A 25,640-nucleotide genomic window follows, 5' to 3' on the forward strand; every position below is an offset into this window, starting at 1 on the left:
CAGAATGGAAATCCCTAAGCATTCAAATCAAAATAAAAGAATGTAAAAATTAAGACAAATGTGGTTTCCAAAGTAGCACATTTCAGTGTGTTTACATTTAATTTATTCAGTGGCTTTTAATGCATTTTTTTTTTTACCTCCATACCTGATTATGGAAATAGTGAATGATGATGAAGTATTGCCCTTTTTAATCATTTAAACAGTTTACTTTAAATAGTAAGATGTAAAATATACTCACAAAGCAAAAGAACCGACAGAAGAAAAAAAAAAAAAAAAAAAAAAAAAAAAAAAGACGGCCACTATTATTTGTAGAATAAAAGTCTGAATTTATTTTGCTGATCTGTACATAGAACAAGAGTACTTGGACTGCAGCACATACACAATAAACTGATGCTGACCAACTACAGCAGTCAGGCACCAGAGGAAAGTGAGAGCGGTCAGTGTGGAAATGCATTGCTTTTTTTTAATTTTATTTTTTCAGGTTGTCTCCCTAAACCCAGCGGGAAGCTAAACATGACAGCCTGGTTTATTCCACCCAGCTCAAGCCTACTGTTACAGACTAAACATTGACCGGGTTTTTCTGTCGAGGCCAAGTGCGCTTTCCAAATCAGGAACAAAGGCTCGGTTAAAGAAACCAGGCGTACCTGCCAGCCCTTGTCTTTGGACTTTCATGGGAACTGCAACCCAAATGTAAGGACATTGAGCATGTGCACTCTATCTAAAGAGATGACTTGGGACAAAAGCACAGTGTGTGTAAAAAAAAAAAAAAAAAAAGACCACGCCCACAACACCTGCCACTTAAAGAAAAGGGTTTTCACAGTTGTATTTAGAAGACATTCTCTATTGATTCTGAAAAATATATTTAAGTACATATACATCGATTTCTAGATATTATTCAGCAGCAAGAACAAAGAACATGAAAGATGAAATGAAAGGACAGATTTAAATGCAACACAGCTGATTCCAGATATTGAGTGTATTCTAGTCTTGAGGTTGTTCAGGAAACATTTCAGTCATAACACCGATATGCAACACCAACAAAAACATGGTGGTGGTGGTGGGGGGAAACCAATTCTCATTAAAAAAAAAATTGGATTTTTCTTTTTTTCCCCTCAAGTTTAATGGAAAATGAAAATAACAAAGGCAGGAAATAGAATTTATATTCACTTTAAAAGTCTAGCAGTGTTATTAATAAAGAATTGATCACTTGCTTTGCCTTTAAATATTTGACTCTTAAGAGACGTTGCAAATAAACTGTCTTTGGGAGAAAACCACTTTGGCAAGTTATACAAACTCTTTAAAATACATTGTACTGTATTGCAATATCTAAAATATTTTCTAAATATATAATTTCTTGCAGTTTTGATGGTAACTACAGTGGAGCTGGAGAAGCTGAGGACCACGGTACACTGCCCAGTACCATTCAGGTAGATTGACTGTGGAAATTAATAATCTCCCCACAGCATTTCATTTTGCTGTCAATAACATTACGCATACTGTTAAAAAGTTATCTATTGACGCCTGACCAACAATACTCTACACAGAACCGTCCACCAATATGAAGCAAACAACAACGTTATGGCATGTGTGCTGTGACGAGCAAGACACGTCCGTCCTGATTTCATTCGATATGAAAGAAAATGACTGAAAAACTACTGGTTTTTGATCATGTGACACTGACTGACATCCACCACAGTAAAAAAGTAGCACCATCTGAGGTAAATGACACGTGTGCTGGTAGCACCATCAACCAGAAAAATATTTACAGCACAGAGGACACCAACAGAACCACACAATTAGAAAGAAAGACTTGCTCCTTTACAAAAATCAGGCAGACTCACAAAGGAGGTTTATATTGAATATATATATAGTTTTCTTTATATATATATATAAAAAAAAAATAAAAAAAAGGAAAAGACAAGAAAGCAGAAATCAGCTGTATGATTGTAAAAATCTACAATAGAGACTGGTTTATTTACAAATCTGTGCCCATGTAGACTGAGGTGCTGTGAATGGAGCACATAACTAAAGTGACATGATAAGCCATGAGGTAGGATTCAGATAGTACACAATTCATTACTGCCACAAATAACCTGTTGTGATTTTATAAAAAAAATACTTTTTTTTTTTTATCATTCTTCTTATTATTTTTTAATCATGTTAAAGCTGAGTTGTAAATGAACTGCTCTGAGTTTGGCCCTGAATAAAGCTGACATGGGCTGAGACCTGGAACCTGCTAGAGTGAGTCTGAACAGCGAGTCATGACATGACGCTAGCAGGAAGAGCTTGAGTGGAGGTCTGGGCAGCTTTGTCTATGTTTGATGGGTCCTCAGCATTTCACTCACATTTCATCTGTGTATGTGGCTTTTTAAAAAGGAGGCAAAATCCTTACTATTCTACACACATAAATCGACCTTTAGTAACCGTTCTCCCTGTTCCCCTTTTTTGGCATTGAAAACAAAAGAAATGGTTAAATGAAGAAATTCTGCTTGAAAGAACAGTATATGCACATCTATACCACTGAAAGCTTTATGCGTTACTGAAATGAAATGATGCACGACAGCACTATTGAAAGCGAAAGCAAAATCTCATATTTTGAGAGTTTTTTTTTTTAAACAAAAAGTATATATTTAGCCACTTTTTTTAAAACTTGGATGACACTGGACCTTGTCATAGGCTAATTCTGTGCAAGTTCATACCAAGCTGAATGATCACTATTCCACTTTGGCTTACATAAAATCCACCACCCGAGGAGCTTTAGAATACCCAACACCTACACACATTCACATGGAGCATACAGCATAGAAACTCGACTAAAAAATAAATCAAAAACAAACCAGTTCCTGGATTCGTGATTCCCAAATATTAGCCTGGTGGCTCCGCATAGACATTTTATAAACGCTCGTCTTCGCATTCCAGATTGTTTGGGATCTTTAGGGAGCCGAGCAGCTCAAAGCTTAAGCACCGCAGTGATGTCAGTCTAAAACGTGGAGGCAAACACGACGACGAAATGAAGTTCACTAGTGCGGACCAGAGGGCCGTTATCTCAGAGAGGTGTACCGGTTTGCTTTTGGAGCTTTTAAGCATCGTATGAATACAGTTTCTCATGGCAATATATAGCATATTTGTACATTTCACAGTCACAATTTCCCCTGGTAGGGTTCACAACTGAAGGGACGTTACATTTTGTCAGCCATATTATATTGCATGTGAAAGCTGTTCACTCCGAGCGAGTGGCTATCGAAGAGGAATTACTGCTTTTCAAGGCAACATTACAGCTGACAAATCTCAAGAGGAAACGGTCACGAGGATTGTCAGTTTCTTTTGGCTATTGTTTAACATCAGCCAATTTAGAGCTGGTGTTTTCCAGTGTACCCACAGAGCTATTATCATATATAGCACATATTCAGTTAGTGGGGCAACATATAGCACACAACACACGACACATCGACATACAGAGGAAAAGTTCACAGAAAAATATAACCTTAAACCATAAACCATACAATAACGGTCTATTCTTTCATTATTACACCAACATATAAGAGGTAAGTTACAATTAAGTAAATGTTTCTTAAACAGCTATCTATGAAACATAAATGGGATCTTTTTCAACTTTGGAGTTGTATAAAAAAAAAATAAAAAAAAAAGTGCTAGGTTTTCTGATTAGCAATTGGAGGGGGATGTGGGGGGGAGATATCCTTAATATCACCATTAAGATCCATATTTGCCCATCATTATGACATGGCCTTTCTTAGGATTAAAGTGCTGTCGTATATGGTGACTACATCTGTTTCAATTATAAGCACACTTCCAGAAAACGGAACAAAAAGTGAAATGATTCTCCTTTACAAATGGCTCACAGTGACGTGATTTGTAGGAGCACTGTGATAATTGACGATTGTAAATGAGCTATTATAATTTAAAATAGAGTTTGCTTCTTTGACAGCATCCCATTAAGAGATAATGCATTTGTGAAGAGCAAAGTGAAGACTAAAAAGAAAAGTGGAAATACTATGCATGAACAGGCATGGAGAGAAGATGGAATCATACAGAGACACGACGATGACTTGTTTCAAATAAGAGGCTAAGCAGAATAAGGTGCAGCCTGGATATAGATCTTCAAGATCCAAATATGTCCAAATATACAATAAAATCTCTCCTCTAAAAAAAAAAAAAAAAAAAAAAAAAAAAGAAAATTTTAATCCATTAACTAAAAACATGTACATGTGTTTGATAAGCAACAAAGACAGGAAACTGAAAGTGATGAGAGAGAAAAAGCTGAGAGGCAGATTCGAGGTTGATTCACAGTTAGCAGTATGCCATCACAGTTAAGAACTCAAACCTGCAGCAAGCAGGCCTTTCAATGCACAGCCACATGAACCGTTTTTGTGAAATGCAAAAAATATGAAATTGTGAAAGGGGCAAAATGAAAAGGCTGGGGGAAAAAATAAAAATAAAAAAAGATGGATGGCATGGCTCACTGGAAGTTGTCACTAAAATTCACCCCCTCTATTTTCCACCTCGGAGGAGGTTTTAGAGGATCCAGTTATCCTCTAGAGATGCCGTTTGGTTGGTTTGCGGAAAAAAAAAAGGGAAAAACAAAAAAAAAATAAAACCACCGAGCACTGCTGACAGCTTTACCCACATCCACACACTGTTTCTGCCACGTTACCACACACACACACAAACACACCAAAGTGCAGGTTAAGCAATATCAGCTCATATTACAATCACAGCTTGCTATAAAAAACACAACAGTTTCAACTGCCATATCAAAAGTGTAAAATCCCTGCCCGCTCCTTGTTCCTCAGCCTAACTATATAATGGTTCTAAACAACTGGGTTGGCGAACAACTCTCTAATCCACTGTGGAACTTAAATCACAGTTATATGAAAATGCTGCATCCATTCATTTGTGAAATTTTAGACACATTACATAAGAAACTGAAAGAGACGACTCTAAAGCATTCTGTTGATATGTAAACATTTATGTAAATGCACATTCACTAATGTAAAGTGACTGCTCTGGCATGAAACGAAGGGAGTTCGTCTAAGAACACGTCTTTAGCACCATCATCAAATCTTGATGGAAATAGCTGAACTTCCAATTCCTCAATATATTTGAAATAGGAATAAACTAATAAGGTTCTAACCATCAGTCTTGAAAGATTAATCACAAGCTCTCTTCAAGGAAAGTCTTCATTCTTGACTTAGACATTAGGACATGTTCTGACACAGAACACCAGCCGATGTGCCGCACACATTGTTATCTGATGTGATTTAAAGGATCTCTCCTGTCAAAAACAATGACTGATTAACAACCACATACCCCTTCCCTCAATATTTCACAATCAAACTGTATAATCCCCCTAACCAAAGCCACTTCTCGCTGACTGCACAAAGGCTGTGTGGATTGTGGGTAATGCTGTCTTTTAGCCTCTAAGGTGTTATGGGGTATTTAAACAAAATGAAAAATAAAAACAAAGTGGGGGGGGGAAGGCCTCGCTGTGGGCTTGTGAAAATCCAAAACGGCAGCGCGGGTGATCACGTGTAACCTCTTCTCGCAGCAGCAGTCTATGATGTACTCTGAAGGTCCTACATGCCATCATACAAGTTCTCCATCTTTACCGTCTGCCGGATAAGGAGCTTGGACTCTCTCCTCTCCTCATTCTTGATAGATTTGTTGATATCCATAATCTTTTCACAGATGTATTTGTTCACTTTGGATAGCCGCTGAGTGATCTCAGCACTGTCGGCTGTTTCCTGAGACACACGGTCATATAGACACTCTAAAAACAAAAAGTCGATTAGGGCTAGAATATGAATTCATCAATACAGAATATTTCAATGCATCGCAGTACCATACGTGATGTACACGTCACCCAAAACCAAATCTCATATCGGCTTGTGAAGTACATATGCTGATGAAAGTGTACCTCGTACGATTTTGAGTTTACTTGGTGAGAGAGGCGGTTTAGGCAGAGCGTCTTTCTTCTTCTTTGTTGCGACACCAGTAACACTGCGGTTTTTCAGCGTCTCTGTACCCCAGATCATGACAGCCAGGTTTTTGGTGAATTTAGAATCACCCTGTGTACGCTGAAGCTGATGCCACTTCTCCTCCTCCACCCAGATGCCTCCACCCAAGTGGACCTAGAGGAAAACGGCACACACGTTTAATAGTTACCCCCTAAATGACACGATTTAATCATGATTCTCGAACACAATATTAGTAGGACCAGAACAGCAACATCACGACCTTCGTATCTTAATACCAGTGAAATAGCATGTAAACAAAAATCATTGACAACCTTTTATCCAGAACGATGAAGAAAAGAATATAGTAATGTTTTGTTGTAAAAGTTTCTATTTAAATAATGTACATATGTATACCATGTTATGAGTATGCTATCTTCTTGACATGTCTTATCCACTAAAAATTTTTGCAGTTATTGTACAGTATCTCACAAAAGTGAGTAAACCCCCTCTCACATTTCAGCAACCATTTTTGGAGATCTTCTCAAGGGACAATACTTTAGAAATGAAACTTATATAAGTAGATAAAACCTATATTTTAGAGTAGTCAATGTGTAGATTGTATAGCAGTGCAGATTTACTGTCCTTTAAAAACAACATCCATTCATTATTGTCATAATAGCTGGCAACAAAAAGTTTTTGTATTAGAGCAGTTCAAATTTAGTGTTTTGAGCACAATTTACTCATACTGACCACTGGATGTTCAACATGGCAAAGACTTTAAGAAAGAATTTGAGAATTAGAATTGTTTCTCAAAGAAGGCTGAGGCTATAAGAACATCAGTAACACCCTGAAACTGCGTTACAGTACAGTGGCCAGGGTCATACAGAGATTTTCCAAGAAGGGTTCCACTCAAAACAGACATCGCAGGGATCCATCAAAGACGTTGCCAGCATTGCTTTAGAGTTTGTCCACATAATTTCCTCCCTTCAGAAACCGCAGTTTTCCAACATAATAACGAACCCAAACACACCGCCAAGATGCCAACTGCCGTGCTGAGGATGCTGAAGGTGATGGAGTGACCAATTATGTCTCCAGGCCTGAACCATATTGAGCACCTGTGGGGCATCCTCAAGTGGAAGATGGAGAAGCGCCATGTGTCTAACATTCAGCAGCTCCATGAGGTCATTATTAGGGAGTGGAAGAGGATCCGAGTAACAACCTGGTGAATTCCATGCCCAGGAGGATTAAAGCAGTGCTAAATAGCAATGATGCTCACACAGAATACTGACACTTTGGACACAGTTTTGACATGTTCACTTAGGGTGTACTCACTTTTGTTGCCAGTTATTTAGACAATATTCGCTGTATGTTGAGTTATTTATCAGAGGACAGTAAATCTGTACTGCTGTACAAGCTTCACATTGACTATAAAATATATCCAAGTTTCATTTCTATAGTATTGTCCCTTGAAATCATATAATAAAATGGTTGCTGAATAAAAAAAGGTGAATCTAATCTAAGATAAGTCTTATTCATTGTATGCCATTTATTACACTAAATGTAGATTTTTTGGATTTCCAAGCGGACGAAGATTGGGCCGTTGACTAGGCTATTTTAACAAATGCTTTCTCCAACTGTGACTAATATCCTTAACCGTGCTGATTTATAAAAAAAAGCACCCTTACAACATGATGCTACCAGCACCGTGCTCAATGTGATAAAGATGTTCTCAGGGTGATCAGCAATGTGTTGCGGTCAAATGTATGCGAGTTCAAAAGGTTTCATCAAACTAGAAGACCAAACCCTGTCCCACATGTTGACAGACTCCAGCATGCCTTTTGACAAACTCCAAATGTTTTTGTTTTTTTTTTTCCAATAATGGCTTTCTTCCCATTAGTGTACTGTGAACAGCTCCCACTGTCTGAGCTGTAGATCTTTCCAGCTCCTTCTGAGTTAACACTGAAGTTGTGTCTTTGCTCATTTCACTGTCCTCTTCTAGGTACAGTTACAGTTCTATCACCTTCTCTCCATTTGATTTGTATTAGTGGATTTACAGGTGCTCGATGGCATGTTTGAAATGTGAGACATTTTTTAATAATTAAACTCATACCACACCCTTAGATTATGGTCTATTTTGTACAGTCTCATTACATACAACTCCCAATCAGAACTAGGTTGTGAACTCCCTCCCCCATCCATCCTCTAAGACTTCATGAAGAGTGGAACTGGGGTGAACATGAGTGATGTTTCTTAAATGTATGCAGGAATGAAGGCGTTGCCAGGCAGAATAACGTGTTCAGGCAGACACCAGACCGACTTTTAAAGTTACATTGTAGAAGATGATGCCAAGCAAACCATCAGGAGGATTGTCACTCTGAGAAGTTTTTAGGCTGGCTTCCAAAGGCCTTTCCCCTAATGTAACTACTGTGCTTTAGGCTGCCGGCCAGCAGACATGCTTTTCCCTGCTCTTAGAGGAGATTTTTGTTCTTTCTGGCTAGCCGTCACTCAAGACAACTCCTGTGGTACAAATAATTAATATGGGCAATGTGCGGGTGTGTAAGGCCTAATTTGCTTTTGCTCTTCATGCTTGATCGGAGTCAGAAAAAGAAGGAATAAGGGTGAACACTGGTTGAATGTCTGCTCTCCTGGATAGCTAAGAGAATAGCACAGTAAATGTAAAAATGCCTCCTGGGACAAAAGATTCATAGCCAATTAGAGAAAACTAAAAAGCCTGAACAAAAGACTACACAGCCCCCAAGCAAGGACTCTGTTAAAATATGTGTGTTCAGCCTCAAAGGGATGTACCATCAAGCATCTCTTTCTTTCTCATACACACACGCACACATATTCCCACTTACTTTTCCATCACTGAAGGTATAGACAGTCCTCGGAGAGGGGGAGTGGGTGGAGCTAGTGTTGGCCTCCTCTCTACACATTTCCTGTGGTTCAGAGATTGGCTCTACTACTTCAGCTTTGATTGTCTGAGTTCCATTATCATGCATTGGCTCTGTAAGAAGTAAAACATTCAACCGCAGATTAATGAACAGATCTTATTTATTACACTGGCTTAAATTAGAAAAATAAAACAAGGAAAAGCATGAAAAGATATGTCACATCATTCACACTTCGGTTAGCTGCATAAAAAAATAAAAAATAAAAAATAAAAATAAAAAATAAAGCTTCCCTGACAGCCGGGTTATTTTAGCTCAGTAAGCTGGCTTGGTGGCCACCCATGCTTAGCTCTAATACAACGAACACATTTTAATATCGGCCAATTTACTGTATCCCTGACCCCAAATTAATCAGGCCAGGAACACAGACACAGCAGCTGGCCTGGAAACTGTCCTAGCTCCTTTGCACATTCTTTCAGTAAAGAGTGGAAACAAATATATAATTACATGAAATTCCGCCTAATTTTATTTGAATTTGGTATTGATGTGTAATATGCTGCCTAACAAAAAATAACGGGTCCTTTCAGGGTACACGTAAATTGATTCTTGTAGAAAAAGAAAAGAAAATTTTTTTTTTTTTTTAAGGATTATTTAAAATACAAAATCATCAGGTGTTGCAGAGTAGTTCAAATCCTGATGACATCCATGGTCTGGGCTTAAAATGGCTTAATAACAGAAAAGAAAAGTAATGCTCCTATCCAAGTTCCCCTTCCTGGACACACAACACTTCACAAATGCAGAGTAGTTGTGAAAGCCAAGTCAAGATCATGGCATTGCTGTGCTGTTATCTTGTGAAAACACACACACACACACACACACACACACACACACACACACACACACACACACACACACACACACACACACACACACGCTAAGCGATAAAGACATTGATCTCGGTAAAAGAAACATATTAGCCAATCAATATTATTATCCAATATACCTAAAATACTTTTATAGGTAGTCCATGGTGTGAGTTTTAAATATTTCATGTTACTGAGCAAAGTGTGGTAGAGGATTTATTTCTGCTGTTCATGTTGCGAAACCAAAGGCGATGAGGGAGGTGACAAGACAGAGATTTCCCTAAGAATGTTCTGTCAGCTGTTTCCTCATAAACAAAGGTTGTCATTGTGTACCAGCCATTTGTTGAAGAAAGCATAAACCAAGCAGTCAATAAGCTGTCTGCAATCCCACAGCTGTTTGTGCAGCTGCTTTGCAACAAATAAGGCTGTTTTTTTTTTTTTTTTTTTGCAAAAACAAATGCTTTAAGGGAAATACATAGTTGAATTTGTAGATTTTTTTTATTTATATAAAGCTATTTTAAAAATTTCTATCTGTTGACTTTTCTGAACTTATATACCACCCATCACTGGCTTAACATATACAGAATACTTGTTGATGCAATTAGAGAAAGTTTTAGGGTATATTGGGTGTATCCTGTGTGTGTGTGTATGGGTGTGTGTGTGTATCTCACCACTACCCAGCCTCATGAGCAGCACGTCCTGCAGGCGGCGGTTGAAGTCCCGTAGTTCCTTGACCTCTGTGAGCAAACTGCTGTGCTCCTTGAGCTTCTTGGCCTGCTGCAGCAGCTGCCTGCGTGTTCGGTCCAGCTCTTGCTGCAGCCGCCGAACCTCCTCCTCCTGCTGCCTGTAGCTGTGCACCAGCTCCTCATAGAGGACACGGGGCACCACAGCTTCTTCCTCCTCCGGCTCCTCTTCCTCACGTAGCTCCTCACCCTCAGCACAGGAGCTCACTGCATTTCTTTCCAGACGTGCCACTACAGCTGCAAGGCTCTTGGAGGAGTTAGAGGCCCGTTGATGCTCCTGACACTGCACCTGTCGGACAAACAACCGTTTAACAACAATGCAAAGCACATCCATTGTAAACCAGTAGAAACCTACGGTAAAGTTCAGGGAATACACCACATACAGTGCCCTCCAAAAGTATTGGAAATGGCAAGGCAGATTCTGCTCTTTGTTGCAATATATGACAAGATCACGGATAAGAGACGAGCAGAAGTTCATGTCATTACTAGTTACATTTAGAGATGTTAATTTAAACTTGGCACCTTTTCTTTGAATCCACCCATGTTTCCAAGTGTTACTGACAGCTCTTTCTAGTTGACCAGGTGTGCAGTGTCAGAATGACTGTTTACACAATGACTAGATCCTAAAGTCTATTTTTGGTCTGAGAAACAACCTTTGTACCAACAACCAGAAAGGGAACAGCTCAGCCAAGGGAAACAACAAATCACCGTATGATTCACAAATTCAGAGGCCATACTATAAGATGCACACCACCCTTTTTGATGCAATAAATGTGCAATACCAATCATTTAAAACTGTTCAATATTACCCATGTGCAATATGTTTTATAGCGTAACCACCTATTGGTGGTCTCCTTTTCTTCTTTTGTATTTATACACTGTGTTGTATATACTGTATTATGTTTCTACTTTTTATATATTTGCACATTTCTTTATCTTGGCTGCTGTAACAGAAATATCCCCACTGTGGGACGAATAAAGGTATATCTTATCAGCAGGAAGAACTGTGTATTGGAATTATTCAGATAAGCCACCAAATTCCTGGAGCTAAGATTAATCTCGAACTCAAATCTTTCACATTTTTAGATTTCTCCCATTTTGGTAATCAGCTAACTTGATGCTAACTGAGCATACATTTCTTCATTCTTATATAATTCCCATGCATTCTTATGTAAGGTATTGATTTATTAATACCAGCATGTTTCCAGTCATTGTTCTCACTAAAAACCCGACTCCATTATGAATCAGTGTTGCACAAGTGGTGAAATTACACAACTTCATACTAGTTACATTTTAGTTTGTTAGTTTAGTTTTAACTCTGGAACCCACCAGATCACTGATCTGAGCTTTACTACCCAATGGCTTCTCAGATTGTGTCCATGACTTACATGAGACTTGAGCCAGTGCTACAGAGGAGTGGATGTTAATCTTATCTAATAGGTATTTTAAGTTGAACATTAATATATCCAGACTGTGTTGTAGCAGAACAGTGCTAAATCTTAAACATACGCTATCTGCCACAAAAATCTTTATTTTATTTTTTTTGAGATCCAGAAGGCTATGCAGGATAAAGACAAAATATCCTACAAACATACTGTAGATCCTCCCTGCATGTGCAAGCAAAACCTTTGGGTTTGTCACTGTTGATATATTTCACACGCTAAAATTGTCTGTTCTGAGCACTTAAAGAACAGTGATATTTATAAGCTTTTATCTTATATTTATTTATCTTATATTTATAATTTTTTATCAAAAACTTGAAGGAATAACACACGACAAACAATGCAGTTAATACAAAACAAATAAAATAAATAAATAAAAGCCCAAGAAATTATTTTATGTATAACTTCACCCTTGGCCATGTGACATTCTGCTTATACAACAATGTTATGCTCAAGATGACAAAGTGTAATTTACTAATGAATTTGAACAGTTAAGCGTTAAGATTAAGGCTGTGAAATGTCAATGAGAGCAAGTTCCTGTCATCGCTTATGTTATAGGATTATTGTGTTAAAATGGACTGTACTGCCCTAAACATTTTACCGTGCTGGAAAACTTCAGAAAATGCATTCGCACTGTGGTATGAAACAGTACGATTCCCACAGCTGTCACAATAACGTAGCTCTGATCTAAACCTTGCCATTCCCCACTCTAGAATTGAAGACACCTTCTTAAAAACAATCATCATCTTCTTTCGGCTTCTCCCATTAGGGGTCGCCACAGCGGATCATCCGTCTCCATACCCCCCAGTCCTCTACATCTGCCTTTTTCAAACCAACTTCCTGCATGTCTTCCCCCACCACATCCATAAACCTCCTACTTGGTCTTCCTCTTTTCCTTTTTCCTGGTGGCTCCATCCTCAGCATTCTCATACCGATATACCCCATGTCCCTCCACTGCACATGTCCAAACCATCTCAATCTCACCTCCCGCACCTTGTATTCAAAACGTCCAACATGTGCTGTCTCTCTAATAAACTCATTTCTAATCCTGTCCATCCTCATCACTCCCAATGAAAACCTCAACATCTTCAGCTCTGCTACCTCCAGCTCCACCTCCTGTCTTTTACTCAATGCCACTGTCTCTTATTCATACAACATCGCAGGTCTCACCACAGTCCTATAAACTTTCCCTTTAATTCTTGCAGATACTCTTCTATCACAAATCACTCCTGTCACTCTTCTCCACCCACTCCACCCTGCCTGCACTCTTTTCTTTACTTCTCTAACACACTCTCCATTACTTTGCACTGTTGACTCCAGGTACCTGAACTCCTCCACCTTCTCCACCTCTTCTCCCTGCAATCACACCACTCCACTGCCCTTCTTCTCATTCACACCCATGTACTCCATCTTACCCCTACTGACTTTCATTCCCCTTCTCTCCAGCACCAACCTCTCCAGGCTCATCTCATCCTGCTCCCAACTCTCACCACAAATAACTATCATCCGCAAACATCATAGTCCATAAATCGCCACTGCAAACAGGAAAGGGCTCAGGACTGATCTTTCATGCAATCCAACCTCCACCTTGAACCAGTCTGTCGTTCCTACTGCACACTCCACTGCGGTCACACTGTCCTCATACATGTCCTGCACCACCCTCACATACTTCTCTGCCACACCTGACTTTCTCATACAATACCACAAATAATCTCTGAGCACTCTGTCGTACGCTTTCTCTAAATCCACAAACACAAAATGCAATTCCTTCTGACCTCTATACTTCTCCATCAACATTCTCAAAGCAAATAAGGCATCTGTAGTGCTCTTCCATGGCATTAAACCATACTGTTGCTCACAAATGGTCACCTCTTCTCTCAGCCTGGCTTCCACCACTCTTTCCCATAACTTCATGGTGTGACTGATCAACTTAATTCCCCTGTAGTTACTGCAGGACTGCACATCTTCCTTATTCTTAAAGATCGGTACCAGCAAACTCCTTCTCCATTCCTCAGGCATTTTCTCACCTTCCAAAATCCTGTTAAACAATCTTGTTAAAAACTCCACTGCCATCTCTCCTAAACATCTCCATGCTTCTACCGGTATGTCATCTGGTCCAAGTGACCTTCCACTCTGCATCCTCTTAATAGCTGCTCTTACTTCCTCCTTACTAATTCTATCCACTTCTGGCTTCACCAACTCCACATCATCCAACCCTCCCTCCCTCCCTCCCTCCCTCCCTCTCTCCCTCTCTCTCCCTCTCTCCCTCCCTCCCTCTCTCCCTCTCTCTCCCTCTCTCCCTCTCTCTCCCTCTCTCCCTCCCTCCCTCCCTCTCTCTCTCTCTCTCTCCCTCTCTCCCTCTCTCTCTCCCTCTCTCTCTCTCTCTCTCTCATTTTCCTCGTTCATCAGCTGCTTAAAATACTCTCTCCATCTTCTCAACACTCTCCTCACTAGTCAACACATTTCCATCTCCATCCTTTATTGCTCTAACTTGCAGTACATCCTTCCCACCTGCCTGGCCAATCGGTATAAATCCTTTTCTCCCTCCTTAGTGTCCAACTTCTCATACAGCTCTTCATATGCCTTTTCCTTGGCTTCCTCTCCTTGTACTCCTGCCTACTTTTCTCATCACTCTGTTGATCCCAATTCTGTTTCTCCAACCTCTTTTCCCTTATGATCTCCTGCACTTTCTTATTCCACCACCACGTCTCTTTATCTTCCTTTCTCTTTCCAGAGGTCACATCAAGTACCTTTCTAGCGGTCTCTCTTATTACTTCTGCAGTAGTTGCCCAATAATCCAGCACCTCTTCATCACCACCGAGCCCCTGTCTGACCCTTCCCCTGAATATCTCACTACAGTCTTCCTCCTTCAGTTTCCACCATCTTATTCTTCTTTCAGTCCTCACTCTCCTCCTCCTCTTCTTCTTCACCTCCAAAACCATTCTACATACCACCATTCGATGCTGTCTAGCTACACTGTCCCCTGCCAACACCTTACAGTCTCCGATCTCCTTCAGGTTGCATCTCCTTCATAGAACGTAGTCCACCTGTGTGCACCTTCCTCCACTCTTATACTTCACCCTATGATCCTCCTCCTTCTTAAAATCAGTGTTCACCACTGCCATTTCTATCTTAAAGACAATACTAATGAAAAAGCGAATCAACTAAAAATAAAAACCATGCGTAAAAAAAGTCACATTAATCTTATCACTTTTCATGAAAGCATAATGGCATGCAGAGCTGCGTGCTTTCGGATTTCAAGAGCATCTGAAATCGCGGACGTGTCCTTGTACCTTTTTATGTCGGAGTGGAATTCGTTCTTCACCAAAGTGATTCTCTATGGCATGTCCTGCATTCCTGGTAGTCATTTTAGGAATTTTCATCTTCTTTTGCATAATACTGTTGTCCAGTTCCTCAATGCTCTCTGGTGGTGGGGGGGGACGAAAGGAATATTAGTAAAGTCAGTGGCGAGATTTCAGAATGTGCATGTAAGAGATTTAAACAGAAGTGTGAAAAAGTCTTCAAAGGCAACATGTTGGAGGTCTTTACAAATTTATTTTAATTCATTACACTTCTAAATACCAGTAGTATGAATAGTTTCAGGTATATTTTCTGACACTTAATTTCATTGTACACTGTGCAATGACAAACTATTTGTCATTCGATAGATAGATAGATAGATAGATAGATAGATAGATAGATAGATAGATAGATAGATGTGTTTGATAGCTTTTTTACTCATCACGTGTACCTTACAGCACAGTGAAACTCTTTCTTCGCATATCCCAGTGATGTTAGGAAGCTGGGGTCAGAGTGTAGGGTCAGCCCCTGGAGCACGGAGGGTTAAGGGCCTTGCTCAAGGGCCCAAGCGTGGCAGGTTGGTAATACAGGGGCTTGAAACCTTGATCAGTAACCCAAAGTCTTAACCAATGATCTACGAGTTTAATATGGAAACAGGATCTTGAATAATAGCAATAATAACAGCTCTTCTCTACACATTTCTCTCTATTATTTTGTAATGAAACAATCAGATCATACAATCTTGCGCCTTGACATCTCACTGATCTGCCTAAAACACTTCCTATCACTCACACACAATCAATGCACTTAGACCTGAAGGTTCAATTCTAATCTTTTCCCACCCTGAAGTTCAGACACGGTGACACGAAGGCGAGTGACCACGTTGTGCATGTTCCCTGCAGCCCCTGTCTCCTGACGTCGCTCACGTTAGCACGCTGGCTAGCTACACACCTAGCTCCGGTATTTAGCATGCAAACGTACGAGACACCTATGCTAACTCTCAAGCTAACTAGCTACACATATACATACACACCACCTCTATCTTTCTATATACAGATGAATACAAACACACCTCCTCCTGCTGCTTCTTATACGCTGCCACAAGTCATATTTGTCGTGCAAAATAGACGCGAAAAACCAGAGTTAGGTTTTTAGAGGCTTGCTAATGCCTGAGGTAAGAAGGCAATATATACATTATATATTTATTTCTGTAGAAATGGACTAAACCCGCACGCTTTCCTTTAAGAGAAATGGTGTCAGTGTGTAGGAACAGAGCAGAAGCATGTCTAGACTGGAGTTTTGATCTTTTCCCTGTGTGGAAAGTCGGAGGAAGTGTGTGAGGAAGAAAAGGAAAGCAGTGGATCTGCGAACTTACCTGCCAGAGCGAGAATGTGCGCCTTGGCCGGCTGGCCTGTACCATTCTCCTCACCTCGGAGCACCACATACACCTTCTGCTCATCAAAATCTCTTTTGTGCACTGGTCTCAAATCTCTCACATTCGCAACGGGTAAAGCGCAGCACGTGTCGTCCTCCAAAAACCTCACAAAAGCATACATTATTTCTCTTTGGTCCAGCACTTTGGGTATGGGTTCAGTTTCCCTCTAAAACAATTAAAAATATAAACACAAAGGGAAATGCCTCTGGGATCGACTAGTTCTGCCTGGTGCACAGCGCCCTCTCTGACTTAGACTCGACTAATCAACCCCGAGAGGCTCACAGAGGATCAGTGAACTGTGTTAACATATTAATATTGTTAAAAATTGTTTTGAAGGAAAACTAAACAGAACATGGCATTATTTAAGGAAACTATTATTTGTGATTATTTAAATAATACACCTATTAAATGGCCGGTTGATTGAATTAATTTAAATCGAAACTCAAAAACAACTAAAACTATGAACAATCTAAGAAGTGTTAAATAAACTCTAATGGCCATTCAATTCATATACTTTTTTTAATACTTATCACTCAGGTGGTACGGACAAAGATGCACAATTTGTGCCTTTATTATGTATCTTCGACCTAAGAAGGTTTATTTAGAGTATCTGTAATTAGATTTTGGGGTCAAGGTTTAAAGGTAGGCCTCCATCAACGTCCTTAAGGTCTAATCATGTACCTTCAATTATTAATAAGGTGAAAGAGATGCTACAAAACATGCCCCCTTAATCATACAACACAAGGAAAAGTAGTTGGTTAAGAGTGTAATATTTAAAGAGATGCATCACATACAGTATGTTGATAAATGTATACTGAAGTTTTAACCATGGATTCATAGCAGAAAATGTGGTCACTCTATGCTACTGTATAGTTTTTCCAATTTTTTTATTTTCAAATTATTATCTAAAATATTTTCTGGACATCCACATACAAGTTGTTCAAGTGGTGATTCATTTCATAGTCATCATCTCGAAAATATAATCGGTGGACTTTCTTACAGTTGCAGGATCTATTGTGGAAATATGAGAGGTATGCAGTTACAGGAGTGAGGACTATAATTATGGACCCAACTAAATTCCATATTTCTTTCCATGTAGCTAATGTATTGTTTACTGAATCACTTTTAACAATCAAAAAGTTGAACGTATGATGCATTAATTACTAGTTGCTTACTGTAATACTTGGTTTGCTTACTACTCGTTAGCACATTCCACACAAATCAGAGAGAGTAAAGCATGTGTATTTTTTTTTGATTGAAGGGTTTCAGAAGAATACCATTATCTCATGCTCACCAAAATGACAGGCTTTTTTACTAGGGTATGTTTTGAAATTACTGGTCGTTGTCATGATAATTCAGCAGATTGTAGAATTTAAAATGTTCCAGTGAATAGACTCGATAGTCAAGCGATAAAAGAAATCTGCAGTTCTTTGTGCTAGAGAAAGAGGTTACCAAGCAATGCATAAAGATCTCAGTTAATGTTTTTTTCAATAATCCATCATCTGAATTTCATTCAGTGGGAAAACGCTCTTCACACCAACCGCCCATTATCATAATCGATTCATTCAGCTATTGCTTTTGTTCTGCATCAGAATTCACACGCACACACGCACACACACACACACACACACACACACACACAGAGGCGAGAGGTTTTCTTCAGGATGACTGGCACTGACTGTGTGCACGTTGTTCAGAGAAGTGTGCCAGTGTCTTTCTCTTTTTCCTGATTTTTTTTTTATATTCCTTCCTTGTTTCTAATAAACTCACACAGGCTCTCTGACAATGAAAGGGATCTCACAGACAGGTTGTTGTACACAGCAACAGATTCCTTGACTTGGGATTTAATACAGAAAGGTGCACATCCGATAAATGGCACTAACAATTCCGTTCTGCTTCATCTGCCGTAATTGAAAAGCAAGTGATGCAGAACTTTGGATGGCACTTCCTTTACACGGTTCTTTTTCATGTCATTGTTTGACTCAGATGGACTATCGAGTGCTGACCTGTTTTCATGTTACTTTGTAGAAGAGTTTCTCTTTACAGACGTACAAAGAACATCTGAAAAACACAGCTAACAAAAGTTACTTTATTCTTTTGGTTACCTTAAGCAAATAATTGTCTGGGATGCTTGAGAGACGCCAGTTTAAATAGTCCAGAAATATTCTACAAGAAAAAACGAAGTTTGTGTCCGTTTCACATTCTCTGAGTAAGTGAAAGCGCCATATAGAATCCCCATTAGCCCTGGCAGTGTGTGGAAAAAAACGAGGAAAAAGGGCAAGAGTGTGACCTGGATAGTAACAATGCGGGACGGTGGCACTCGCCTAATCTGTTCCTCAATAGATCACTTATCCTGCAGCCTGAATCTGCTCCAATAAGACTCAACACATCTCACAGCTTTCAAGTGAACCCGAAGCAAAATGAAGTGCCCCAGTGTTCATGTTCGGCTAAAGAAATGTGGAGTCAAAATGAAGTCTAAAATAAGCGTGTTCCACTCCTGCTCGTTCTGTGTCCTCTGTGTATAAATAACCGCACATGAAATCAGAAATGAAAGCACACAACTAAAGTATCATGACACAAGCAAAACCTCTCGGTAAATGTCAATTTTACAATAAATAAAAGTGTAAAATACAAAATGCGTTTTGTACAGAGAAAGGAATTAATTAAGGGGGAGTGGTAGCTCAGTTGTTAAGGTGCTGGATTGCTGACCAGGGGTTCAAGCCCGGTATCACCAAGCTACCACTCTTGGGCCCTTCAAGCAAGGCCTTACAAGCAAGCAGGGATATGTGAAGAAAGCATTTCACTGTGTCTGTTCTTCTTCTTCTTCCACCGAGTGACACCCCAAACATGGGTGGCAGCTTCAAGTGACATTTTTTTGCTACGTAGAGTTTTAAAAACTTGACTATACTCTGTTTACCTTTCGCATGCGCCTCAACCGAGTGTTAAGTTCTATCATGTTATATCTTGCTACCTCTAAAACAGTGAGCGTTTCTGGGAACACTGGAGATTGGCATCTGATTACAAACTGAGCTAATCAGGCCTGTGCCCACTTTGCTATGGCATTTATCTACAAAACTTGATAAACCTGATTCTCACTGTGTGAGGAAATTACACTTAGTTAGTTAGAATAGGTGTTCAATATCTGTAGGTAGTTCGACTGGTTTATCACAGAGTAAAACCTGCTCTTTTTAAGACATGGACTTAGCAGGAAATGTAGGCATATTTAACAGTAAGTAAAGCATTATTTAGACTGGTTTGGTAAAATAGACACTGTAGGACCAATAGCATGTAATAGCACTGGATATGATTATGTCCTTCCAAATTTGTGTCCATAGCTTGGGGAAAAAAACACATGGATTCTATGTCAGGTGTCCACAAACTCATGGATGTTTGTCACAGTGACATATAATGTTTTTTCCCAGAATGCTACACAGATATTTTGTTTTTATTTCAGCCTTATGGCTTTAATGGCTGGATCAGAAAGTTAATTACCTCAGCAATTCTGAATTGTCTCCTTAGCCAATATCCAGTATATTTTGTGCTGTGCAATATTGAAACACCAAAACACTGCAAAACATAAAACCACTTTGCATCTGTTTGTGCAACCACACACGGTGAGGCCCGTGATGGCGACTCAAAGAGTTTGGCAACCGCAAGTAGTTGCCGACACCGAGTCAGACATCATGTGCCTCTAATTAGAGTCTCTCAGCTCCCCTCATTCATCTTTATTGGTGATACATTAACCGCCATTTAATAAAAGACATGGGATAATCTCTATAATGATGTGGCTGATGGAGCTGGGCTTCAGAGAGGGCGGTAGCTGCTCTGTGACTGGAATTTAAAAATGTCCGGGTTTTGGGTGAGGTGCTAACAGTTTGCCAATTGAGGATGATGATGATGATGACAGAGCGAGATAAATATGAGGCCCTATGACACTGGCATTAGGTGCAAACATATTAGCCATTAGCACATGGCCAATCAAAATGCTGCACCTGTGCCAGTTTGGGAAAAGGACAGACGATTGCACAGGTGCCTGTGTGTGTAAGTGGCTGTGTATTTGTGTGAGTATGATCACTGCCTAAGTAAGAGCCAAACGTCTGGCATGCTCAATACCTGCTGCCTCTGCCAGATTCGCTGAAGCACGCAGGGGACAGCAGGATCATTTAGAGAGCATTACAAATATGCTTTAAAATAAAGAGTCCAGTATGTTCAGGGAGCACAGACAGTCAGGGTCGATCAAGTACGGAACTGCTTGGCGCCTTCATCTTATATTGATAAACACAGAGCCTCTCTTGTTTAATTGAACCGGTCTTAATTACGTTACTTTATTTTGTCCCTTGAATTAGCACATCATGAATAATTAATTGGCCGTGACGGCATCAGCCCGGTAATAAAAAAAGTGATAGCCCATGAAATGAACAGTGGCCTCCAAACAGGCTGCAGCGGAGCACCATCGATTACTAATTTGTGTTGCCCCGAGACCCTCTGCGTAAATAACAGAGAGAGCAGCTGCAAAACTATATTGTGTAATTCACCCCCCCACACCAACACACACACATCAAATATTCAGAAGGGTATCATTGCCGGTGTGCCAGCCCACCGTGTATCCTCTGTGACACAGTAGGAGGCCCATTGATCTTCCTTTAAATGAACAAATGAGCAGCGCTGAACTAGTGCTCAAACTCCAGGCCTGTTCAATGCGATTCGTTAGGATCACTCTCACTCCAGGGCCTGCGCTATCGATCCGGCCAGATCGGGGAGCAATATCTCCCAAGTAACCTTCTAAATATGATTTCTCAGCCGTGTTAGCATGAGCGGCAAAGCCTGTTTACTCCTTTCAGCCCCAATGGCCTTAGACAAGGAACCGCAATTGTTAGAGTTAAAAAAGAAGGAGATTCATTGTGGTTTTGAAGGAGGTCATGCACAGTTTTTTAAAAGATGGCAATATTGTGACATTATCTACTACATTTTATGAAAACATTCGTCTCTATTACAGATATCTCAGTCAAAATTAATAGCATTTTATAAGTCAGTATGAGCCAAATTTGGTCTGTTTATATTATTATATCCCAGTTTCAATGCTGCTGAAAGACATATCATTTAAATCACAATGCTTCTCACTTTTTTCCGGCTGCTTCCGTTAGGGGTTGCTACAGTGGATTATCCGTCTCCATAACCCCATGTCCTCTACGTCTGCCAGCTATTCAGCTACTCTGAACTCGTCCGTAGACCTGTCAATCACTACTGCAAACAGGAAAGGGCTTAGAGCCGATCCTTGAGTCCAACCTCCACCATGAACCAGTCGGTCGTTCCTACTGCACACTCCACTGCTGTCACACTGTCCTCATACATGTCCTGCACCACCCTCACATACTTCTCTGACATACCTGACTTCCTCATACAATACCACAACTCCTCTCTTGGCACCCTGTCGTACGCTTTCCCTAAATCCACAAACACACAATGCAACTCCTTCTGACCTTCTCTATACTTCTCCATCAACATTCTCAAAGCAAATAATGCATCTGTGGTGCTTTTCCTCAGCATGAAACCATCCTGCTGCTCACAAATGGTCACCTCTTCTCTCAGCCTGGCTTCCACCACTCTTTCCCATAACTTCATGGTGTGACTGATCAACTTAATTCCCCTGTAGTTACTGCAGGACTGCACATCTTCCTTATTCTTAAAGATCGGTACCAGCAAACTCCTTCTCCATTCCTCAGGCATTTTCTCACCTTCCAAAATCTTGTTAAACAATCTTGTTAAAAACTCCACTGCCATCTCTCCTAAACATCTCCATGCTTCTACCGGTATGTCATCTGGTCCTACCGACTTTGCACTCTTCATCCTCTTAATCGCTGCTCTCACTTCCTCCTTACTAATCCTATCCACTTCCTGCTTCACCAACTCCACATCATCCAACTCTCTCTCTCTCTCTCTCTCTCTCTCTCTCTCTCTCTCTCTCTCTCTCTCTCTCTCTCTCTCTCTCTCATTTTCCTCATTCATCAATTTAACTCACAATGCAAATAATGCTAATACCTAAATCTCACTAACGTCTGTTACAAAGCAAAGTTGGGCAGTGAAGACACTTTTGATCCAGTTTTGAAATCAGTAGAAAATATCAGCATGAAATATTTTCACGTTTATACTGTTATAACGTCCAAGCAGCTGAATAGCTGAACGTATTCATTTTTCATGACAGCTCTTTCCCACTATGAAGGTTATTTCTTGCACAGAAGGAAATGTTCGGGATCACGATCAAGGAAAACAGCATGAATTTACAACAGGTCAAGTGGGAGGAATTATACTGACACCTAGGTTGATTATTTTACCCTAGATACTTTCAAATGACACCTAGATTAGATTATTTCAGTAAGTAAACAGCAGAATTATTGATCATATTTTATTACATTTATCTGGATGTTTTTATTAGTTTTTATTTAATTTTTTATTAAGAACTGACCCTTACCATCCACTTTATTAGGAACACCTTTAGATTTGCATATTCATGAGGTTATCTAATCAGCCAATCAGTTGGCAGTAGTGCAACATAAAAATTCGAACAGATACAGTTCAAAAGCTTCAGTCAATGTTCACATCAAATGCCACTTTTGGGATAGTTCTTGCTGCTAGTTAGTGAGAATTTCATAAATTGCTTTTCTAGACTTTTTACAAACAACAGTCAGTAGAGTGGTTATAAAAACAAAAAAAAATTACGTGATTGACATTTCTGTGGTTGGAAACACCTTGTTCATAATTGTGGAAAATGACCAGATTGGTTCAAGCTGCCAGGAGGAATATTGTGACCCATATAATGACCATGTGGGTCTTATAGGTTACAACTGTAGTGAGAAGAAATGCATCTCAGTGTGCATAGTACATTGTATCTTTAGCTCGATGGGCTACAACAACAGAGGAGTAAGTTGATTTGTGTGAACAGGATTGGATCATGACTTTATAAGCAAAGGTGGTATGTAGGGGTATATAGGGCGATAATGTATTCTCAAAAACGCAATATCGATATTTACAAAAAAAATGTATACAAGATTCATGGCACTTGTTGCATTTTGAGTTTATATCCTGACCTTTGGATAGATAGCAGTCTTCTTATCTTTGAACTTAAACAATGAAAGGAAGTACTAGCACACTTGCACGCCACAAAGTTAGCGTTAACAACTCTTATTTTCTGGGTGTGCTACTGTAAAAACGATTATGGGTATAACTATCGGTTGACTGGCTTGCATCAACGGAAATAGGATTTGTTTTTTAGGTGAGAATATGTTAAAATGGCATTGGAAAGCTCAGCAACAACATGTGCTGTTCATGGTTGCACTTTGTAGCAGCCTGCACATGGCGCTCGTCCATACGACCACATTGGCGCTCGTCCAGCAAATAACGTTTACTTTTGGAAAGACATTGTTTTTTTTGGTGAAAGAATCATTTACCTAATTAACTCTGTGAAGCCTGACATATGAAATAATTGAGAGTGTTTACTGTGTATTTAAACCAATTACATATGTGATTTTTTTTAATCATATTTGATACATTGGGCATTTTTAACAATTTACTGACCACAACATTGTTTATTTTATAACAAAAACAAAGACTGATTATTGTATTTGGAATGACCACTCCTCATCATTATCATCCTCATCAACTATGTCACTTGAATTGCCATCCATAAGCATGCTGATAAAATGCTGATGTATTTTTTGACATCTGAAAATACATACAAAAAAAAATGTTTGCGTATTCAGAATTTCCTTTCTGAAATGGAAATATAACATATAGATTATGATAATCATTTAAATGTTTTACTGAAAATTGATGACAAAAGACAAATATTAGCAAGCTACAACATTAGGTTTGATGTACAAAAAACTACATATAAATATTTCATTTCTACTAGTTACTCAGATTGTATATAACAGGTTTTTGAGGAAAGTATTGATAATGCAGGTGGCGCAAAGGTCTCAGAAACTCATGTATGAAATAATGATACATTTGGCATTATAGGGTCCATTTGTTGGACTCGCATATTAAAAGTTTGATTTGTCCAGTACAGTATAAGTGGTAAAAATAACATTTTGTAAAATGTTCTTGAATTTCATGTGTATTTCTAGTGGATCTTGTGGTGGCTCCTATATGAAGAAAAAAAATGATAAGATTTTTTATGTTCATTTCATTTTGCAGCAAATTTCTTCCAGTCCTCTCTCCTTTTTTGTTGTTGTTGCAGATTTCAAGTTGTTTCCTGGTGTTTTAAAGTTTTTAATTCTTCATAACTCTGAGCAATAGCTTTTGCTCTGGAATGGTAAAAAAACCTTGCATGCTCTTTCGCCATTGTACCTTTAACCATCCGATTGCATCTTTGCCAATCATGGTTTCTAGTATCAATGTACATACCCTTTTCAAGCAACGCATACACGCACAGTTATCTCAAACAGCTAAATCCACTACACTAATCAAATCTGCATGTGTTCGAAGAATCTAATTAGCCAGAACATAATTAACACAATTACATGATATTGGATTTTTCATTTTCTCTCAATTGTGGTTAGAGGTGTATAAAGAACCTACCCCAGGAATCTTGGGATATCATGGGCACAGCCTGGCCAGTTTCAAATTAAAGAAATTGATATAATGAATTTTAGATGCTTCTTTTACGCTAACTGTAATAATTAGGTATTACCAGATGAGAGTGTGCAGATGTGTTTATAGACATCAAGCCTTTTTGACCTTGATACCACAGGACACACAACCAACTCAGCCAAGACTGGGTAGACATGAATAAACTGAGCTGCAAGACAACAACAAAGGAGCTAAAAGCATTTACTTACCAAAGTGTACATCCACCATTGAGAGACTCTTATATTGCCAGTTGGAAGCATTTGTGAAGCATGGGAGTGGTAGCATCCTGTTATAGGGGTGTTTTGTGGAGAAAAAAAAAACTTTGCAACAATCAAAAACTCTGACCTGAAGGTCATACTGAGT

General features: G+C 39.4%; 2 protein-coding genes across 2 annotated transcripts in view; both read right to left on the reverse strand.

Annotated features, from left to right (window-relative positions):
* agbl4 (AGBL carboxypeptidase 4) overlaps positions 1–25,640 on the reverse strand; it is a 320,509-nt gene that overhangs the window by 63,278 nt on the left and 231,591 nt on the right. The window lies entirely within an intron of this gene.
* On the reverse strand, positions 1,881–16,885 carry bend5 (BEN domain containing 5). The gene is made up of 6 exons (XM_083555527.1): positions 16,590–16,885; positions 15,208–15,338; positions 10,401–10,761; positions 8,834–8,982; positions 5,936–6,149; positions 1,881–5,788 (listed from the first exon to the last, which is right to left on the reverse strand). The coding sequence occupies exons 1-6, from the start codon at positions 16,768–16,770 to the stop codon at positions 5,595–5,597; spliced, it is 1,230 nt and encodes a 409-aa protein (XP_083411653.1). The 5' UTR covers positions 16,771–16,885; the 3' UTR covers positions 1,881–5,594.

The sequence above is a fragment of the Silurus aristotelis genome (assembly GCF_946808225.1).
Source record: "Silurus aristotelis genome assembly, chromosome: 11".
Classification (NCBI taxonomy): domain Eukaryota; kingdom Metazoa; phylum Chordata; class Actinopteri; order Siluriformes; family Siluridae; genus Silurus; species Silurus aristotelis.

What these genes read in the sequence shown, in the direction of transcription:
- bend5 (XM_083555527.1), bottom strand. Translation starts at nt 16,770, where the DNA reads ATGTATGCTTTTGTGAGGTTTTTGGAGGACGACACGTGCTGCGCTTTA. An exon ending in TTCCACTCCGACATAAAAAG is followed by an intron (nt 10,762 to 15,207) that starts GTACAAGGACAC and finishes TTTGTCCGACAG; the next exon opens with GTGCAGTGTCAGGAGCATCA. An exon ending in ATACCTTCAGTGATGGAAAA is followed by an intron (nt 6,150 to 8,833) that starts GTAAGTGGGAAT and finishes GTTTTCCTCTAG; the next exon opens with GTCCACTTGGGTGGAGGCAT.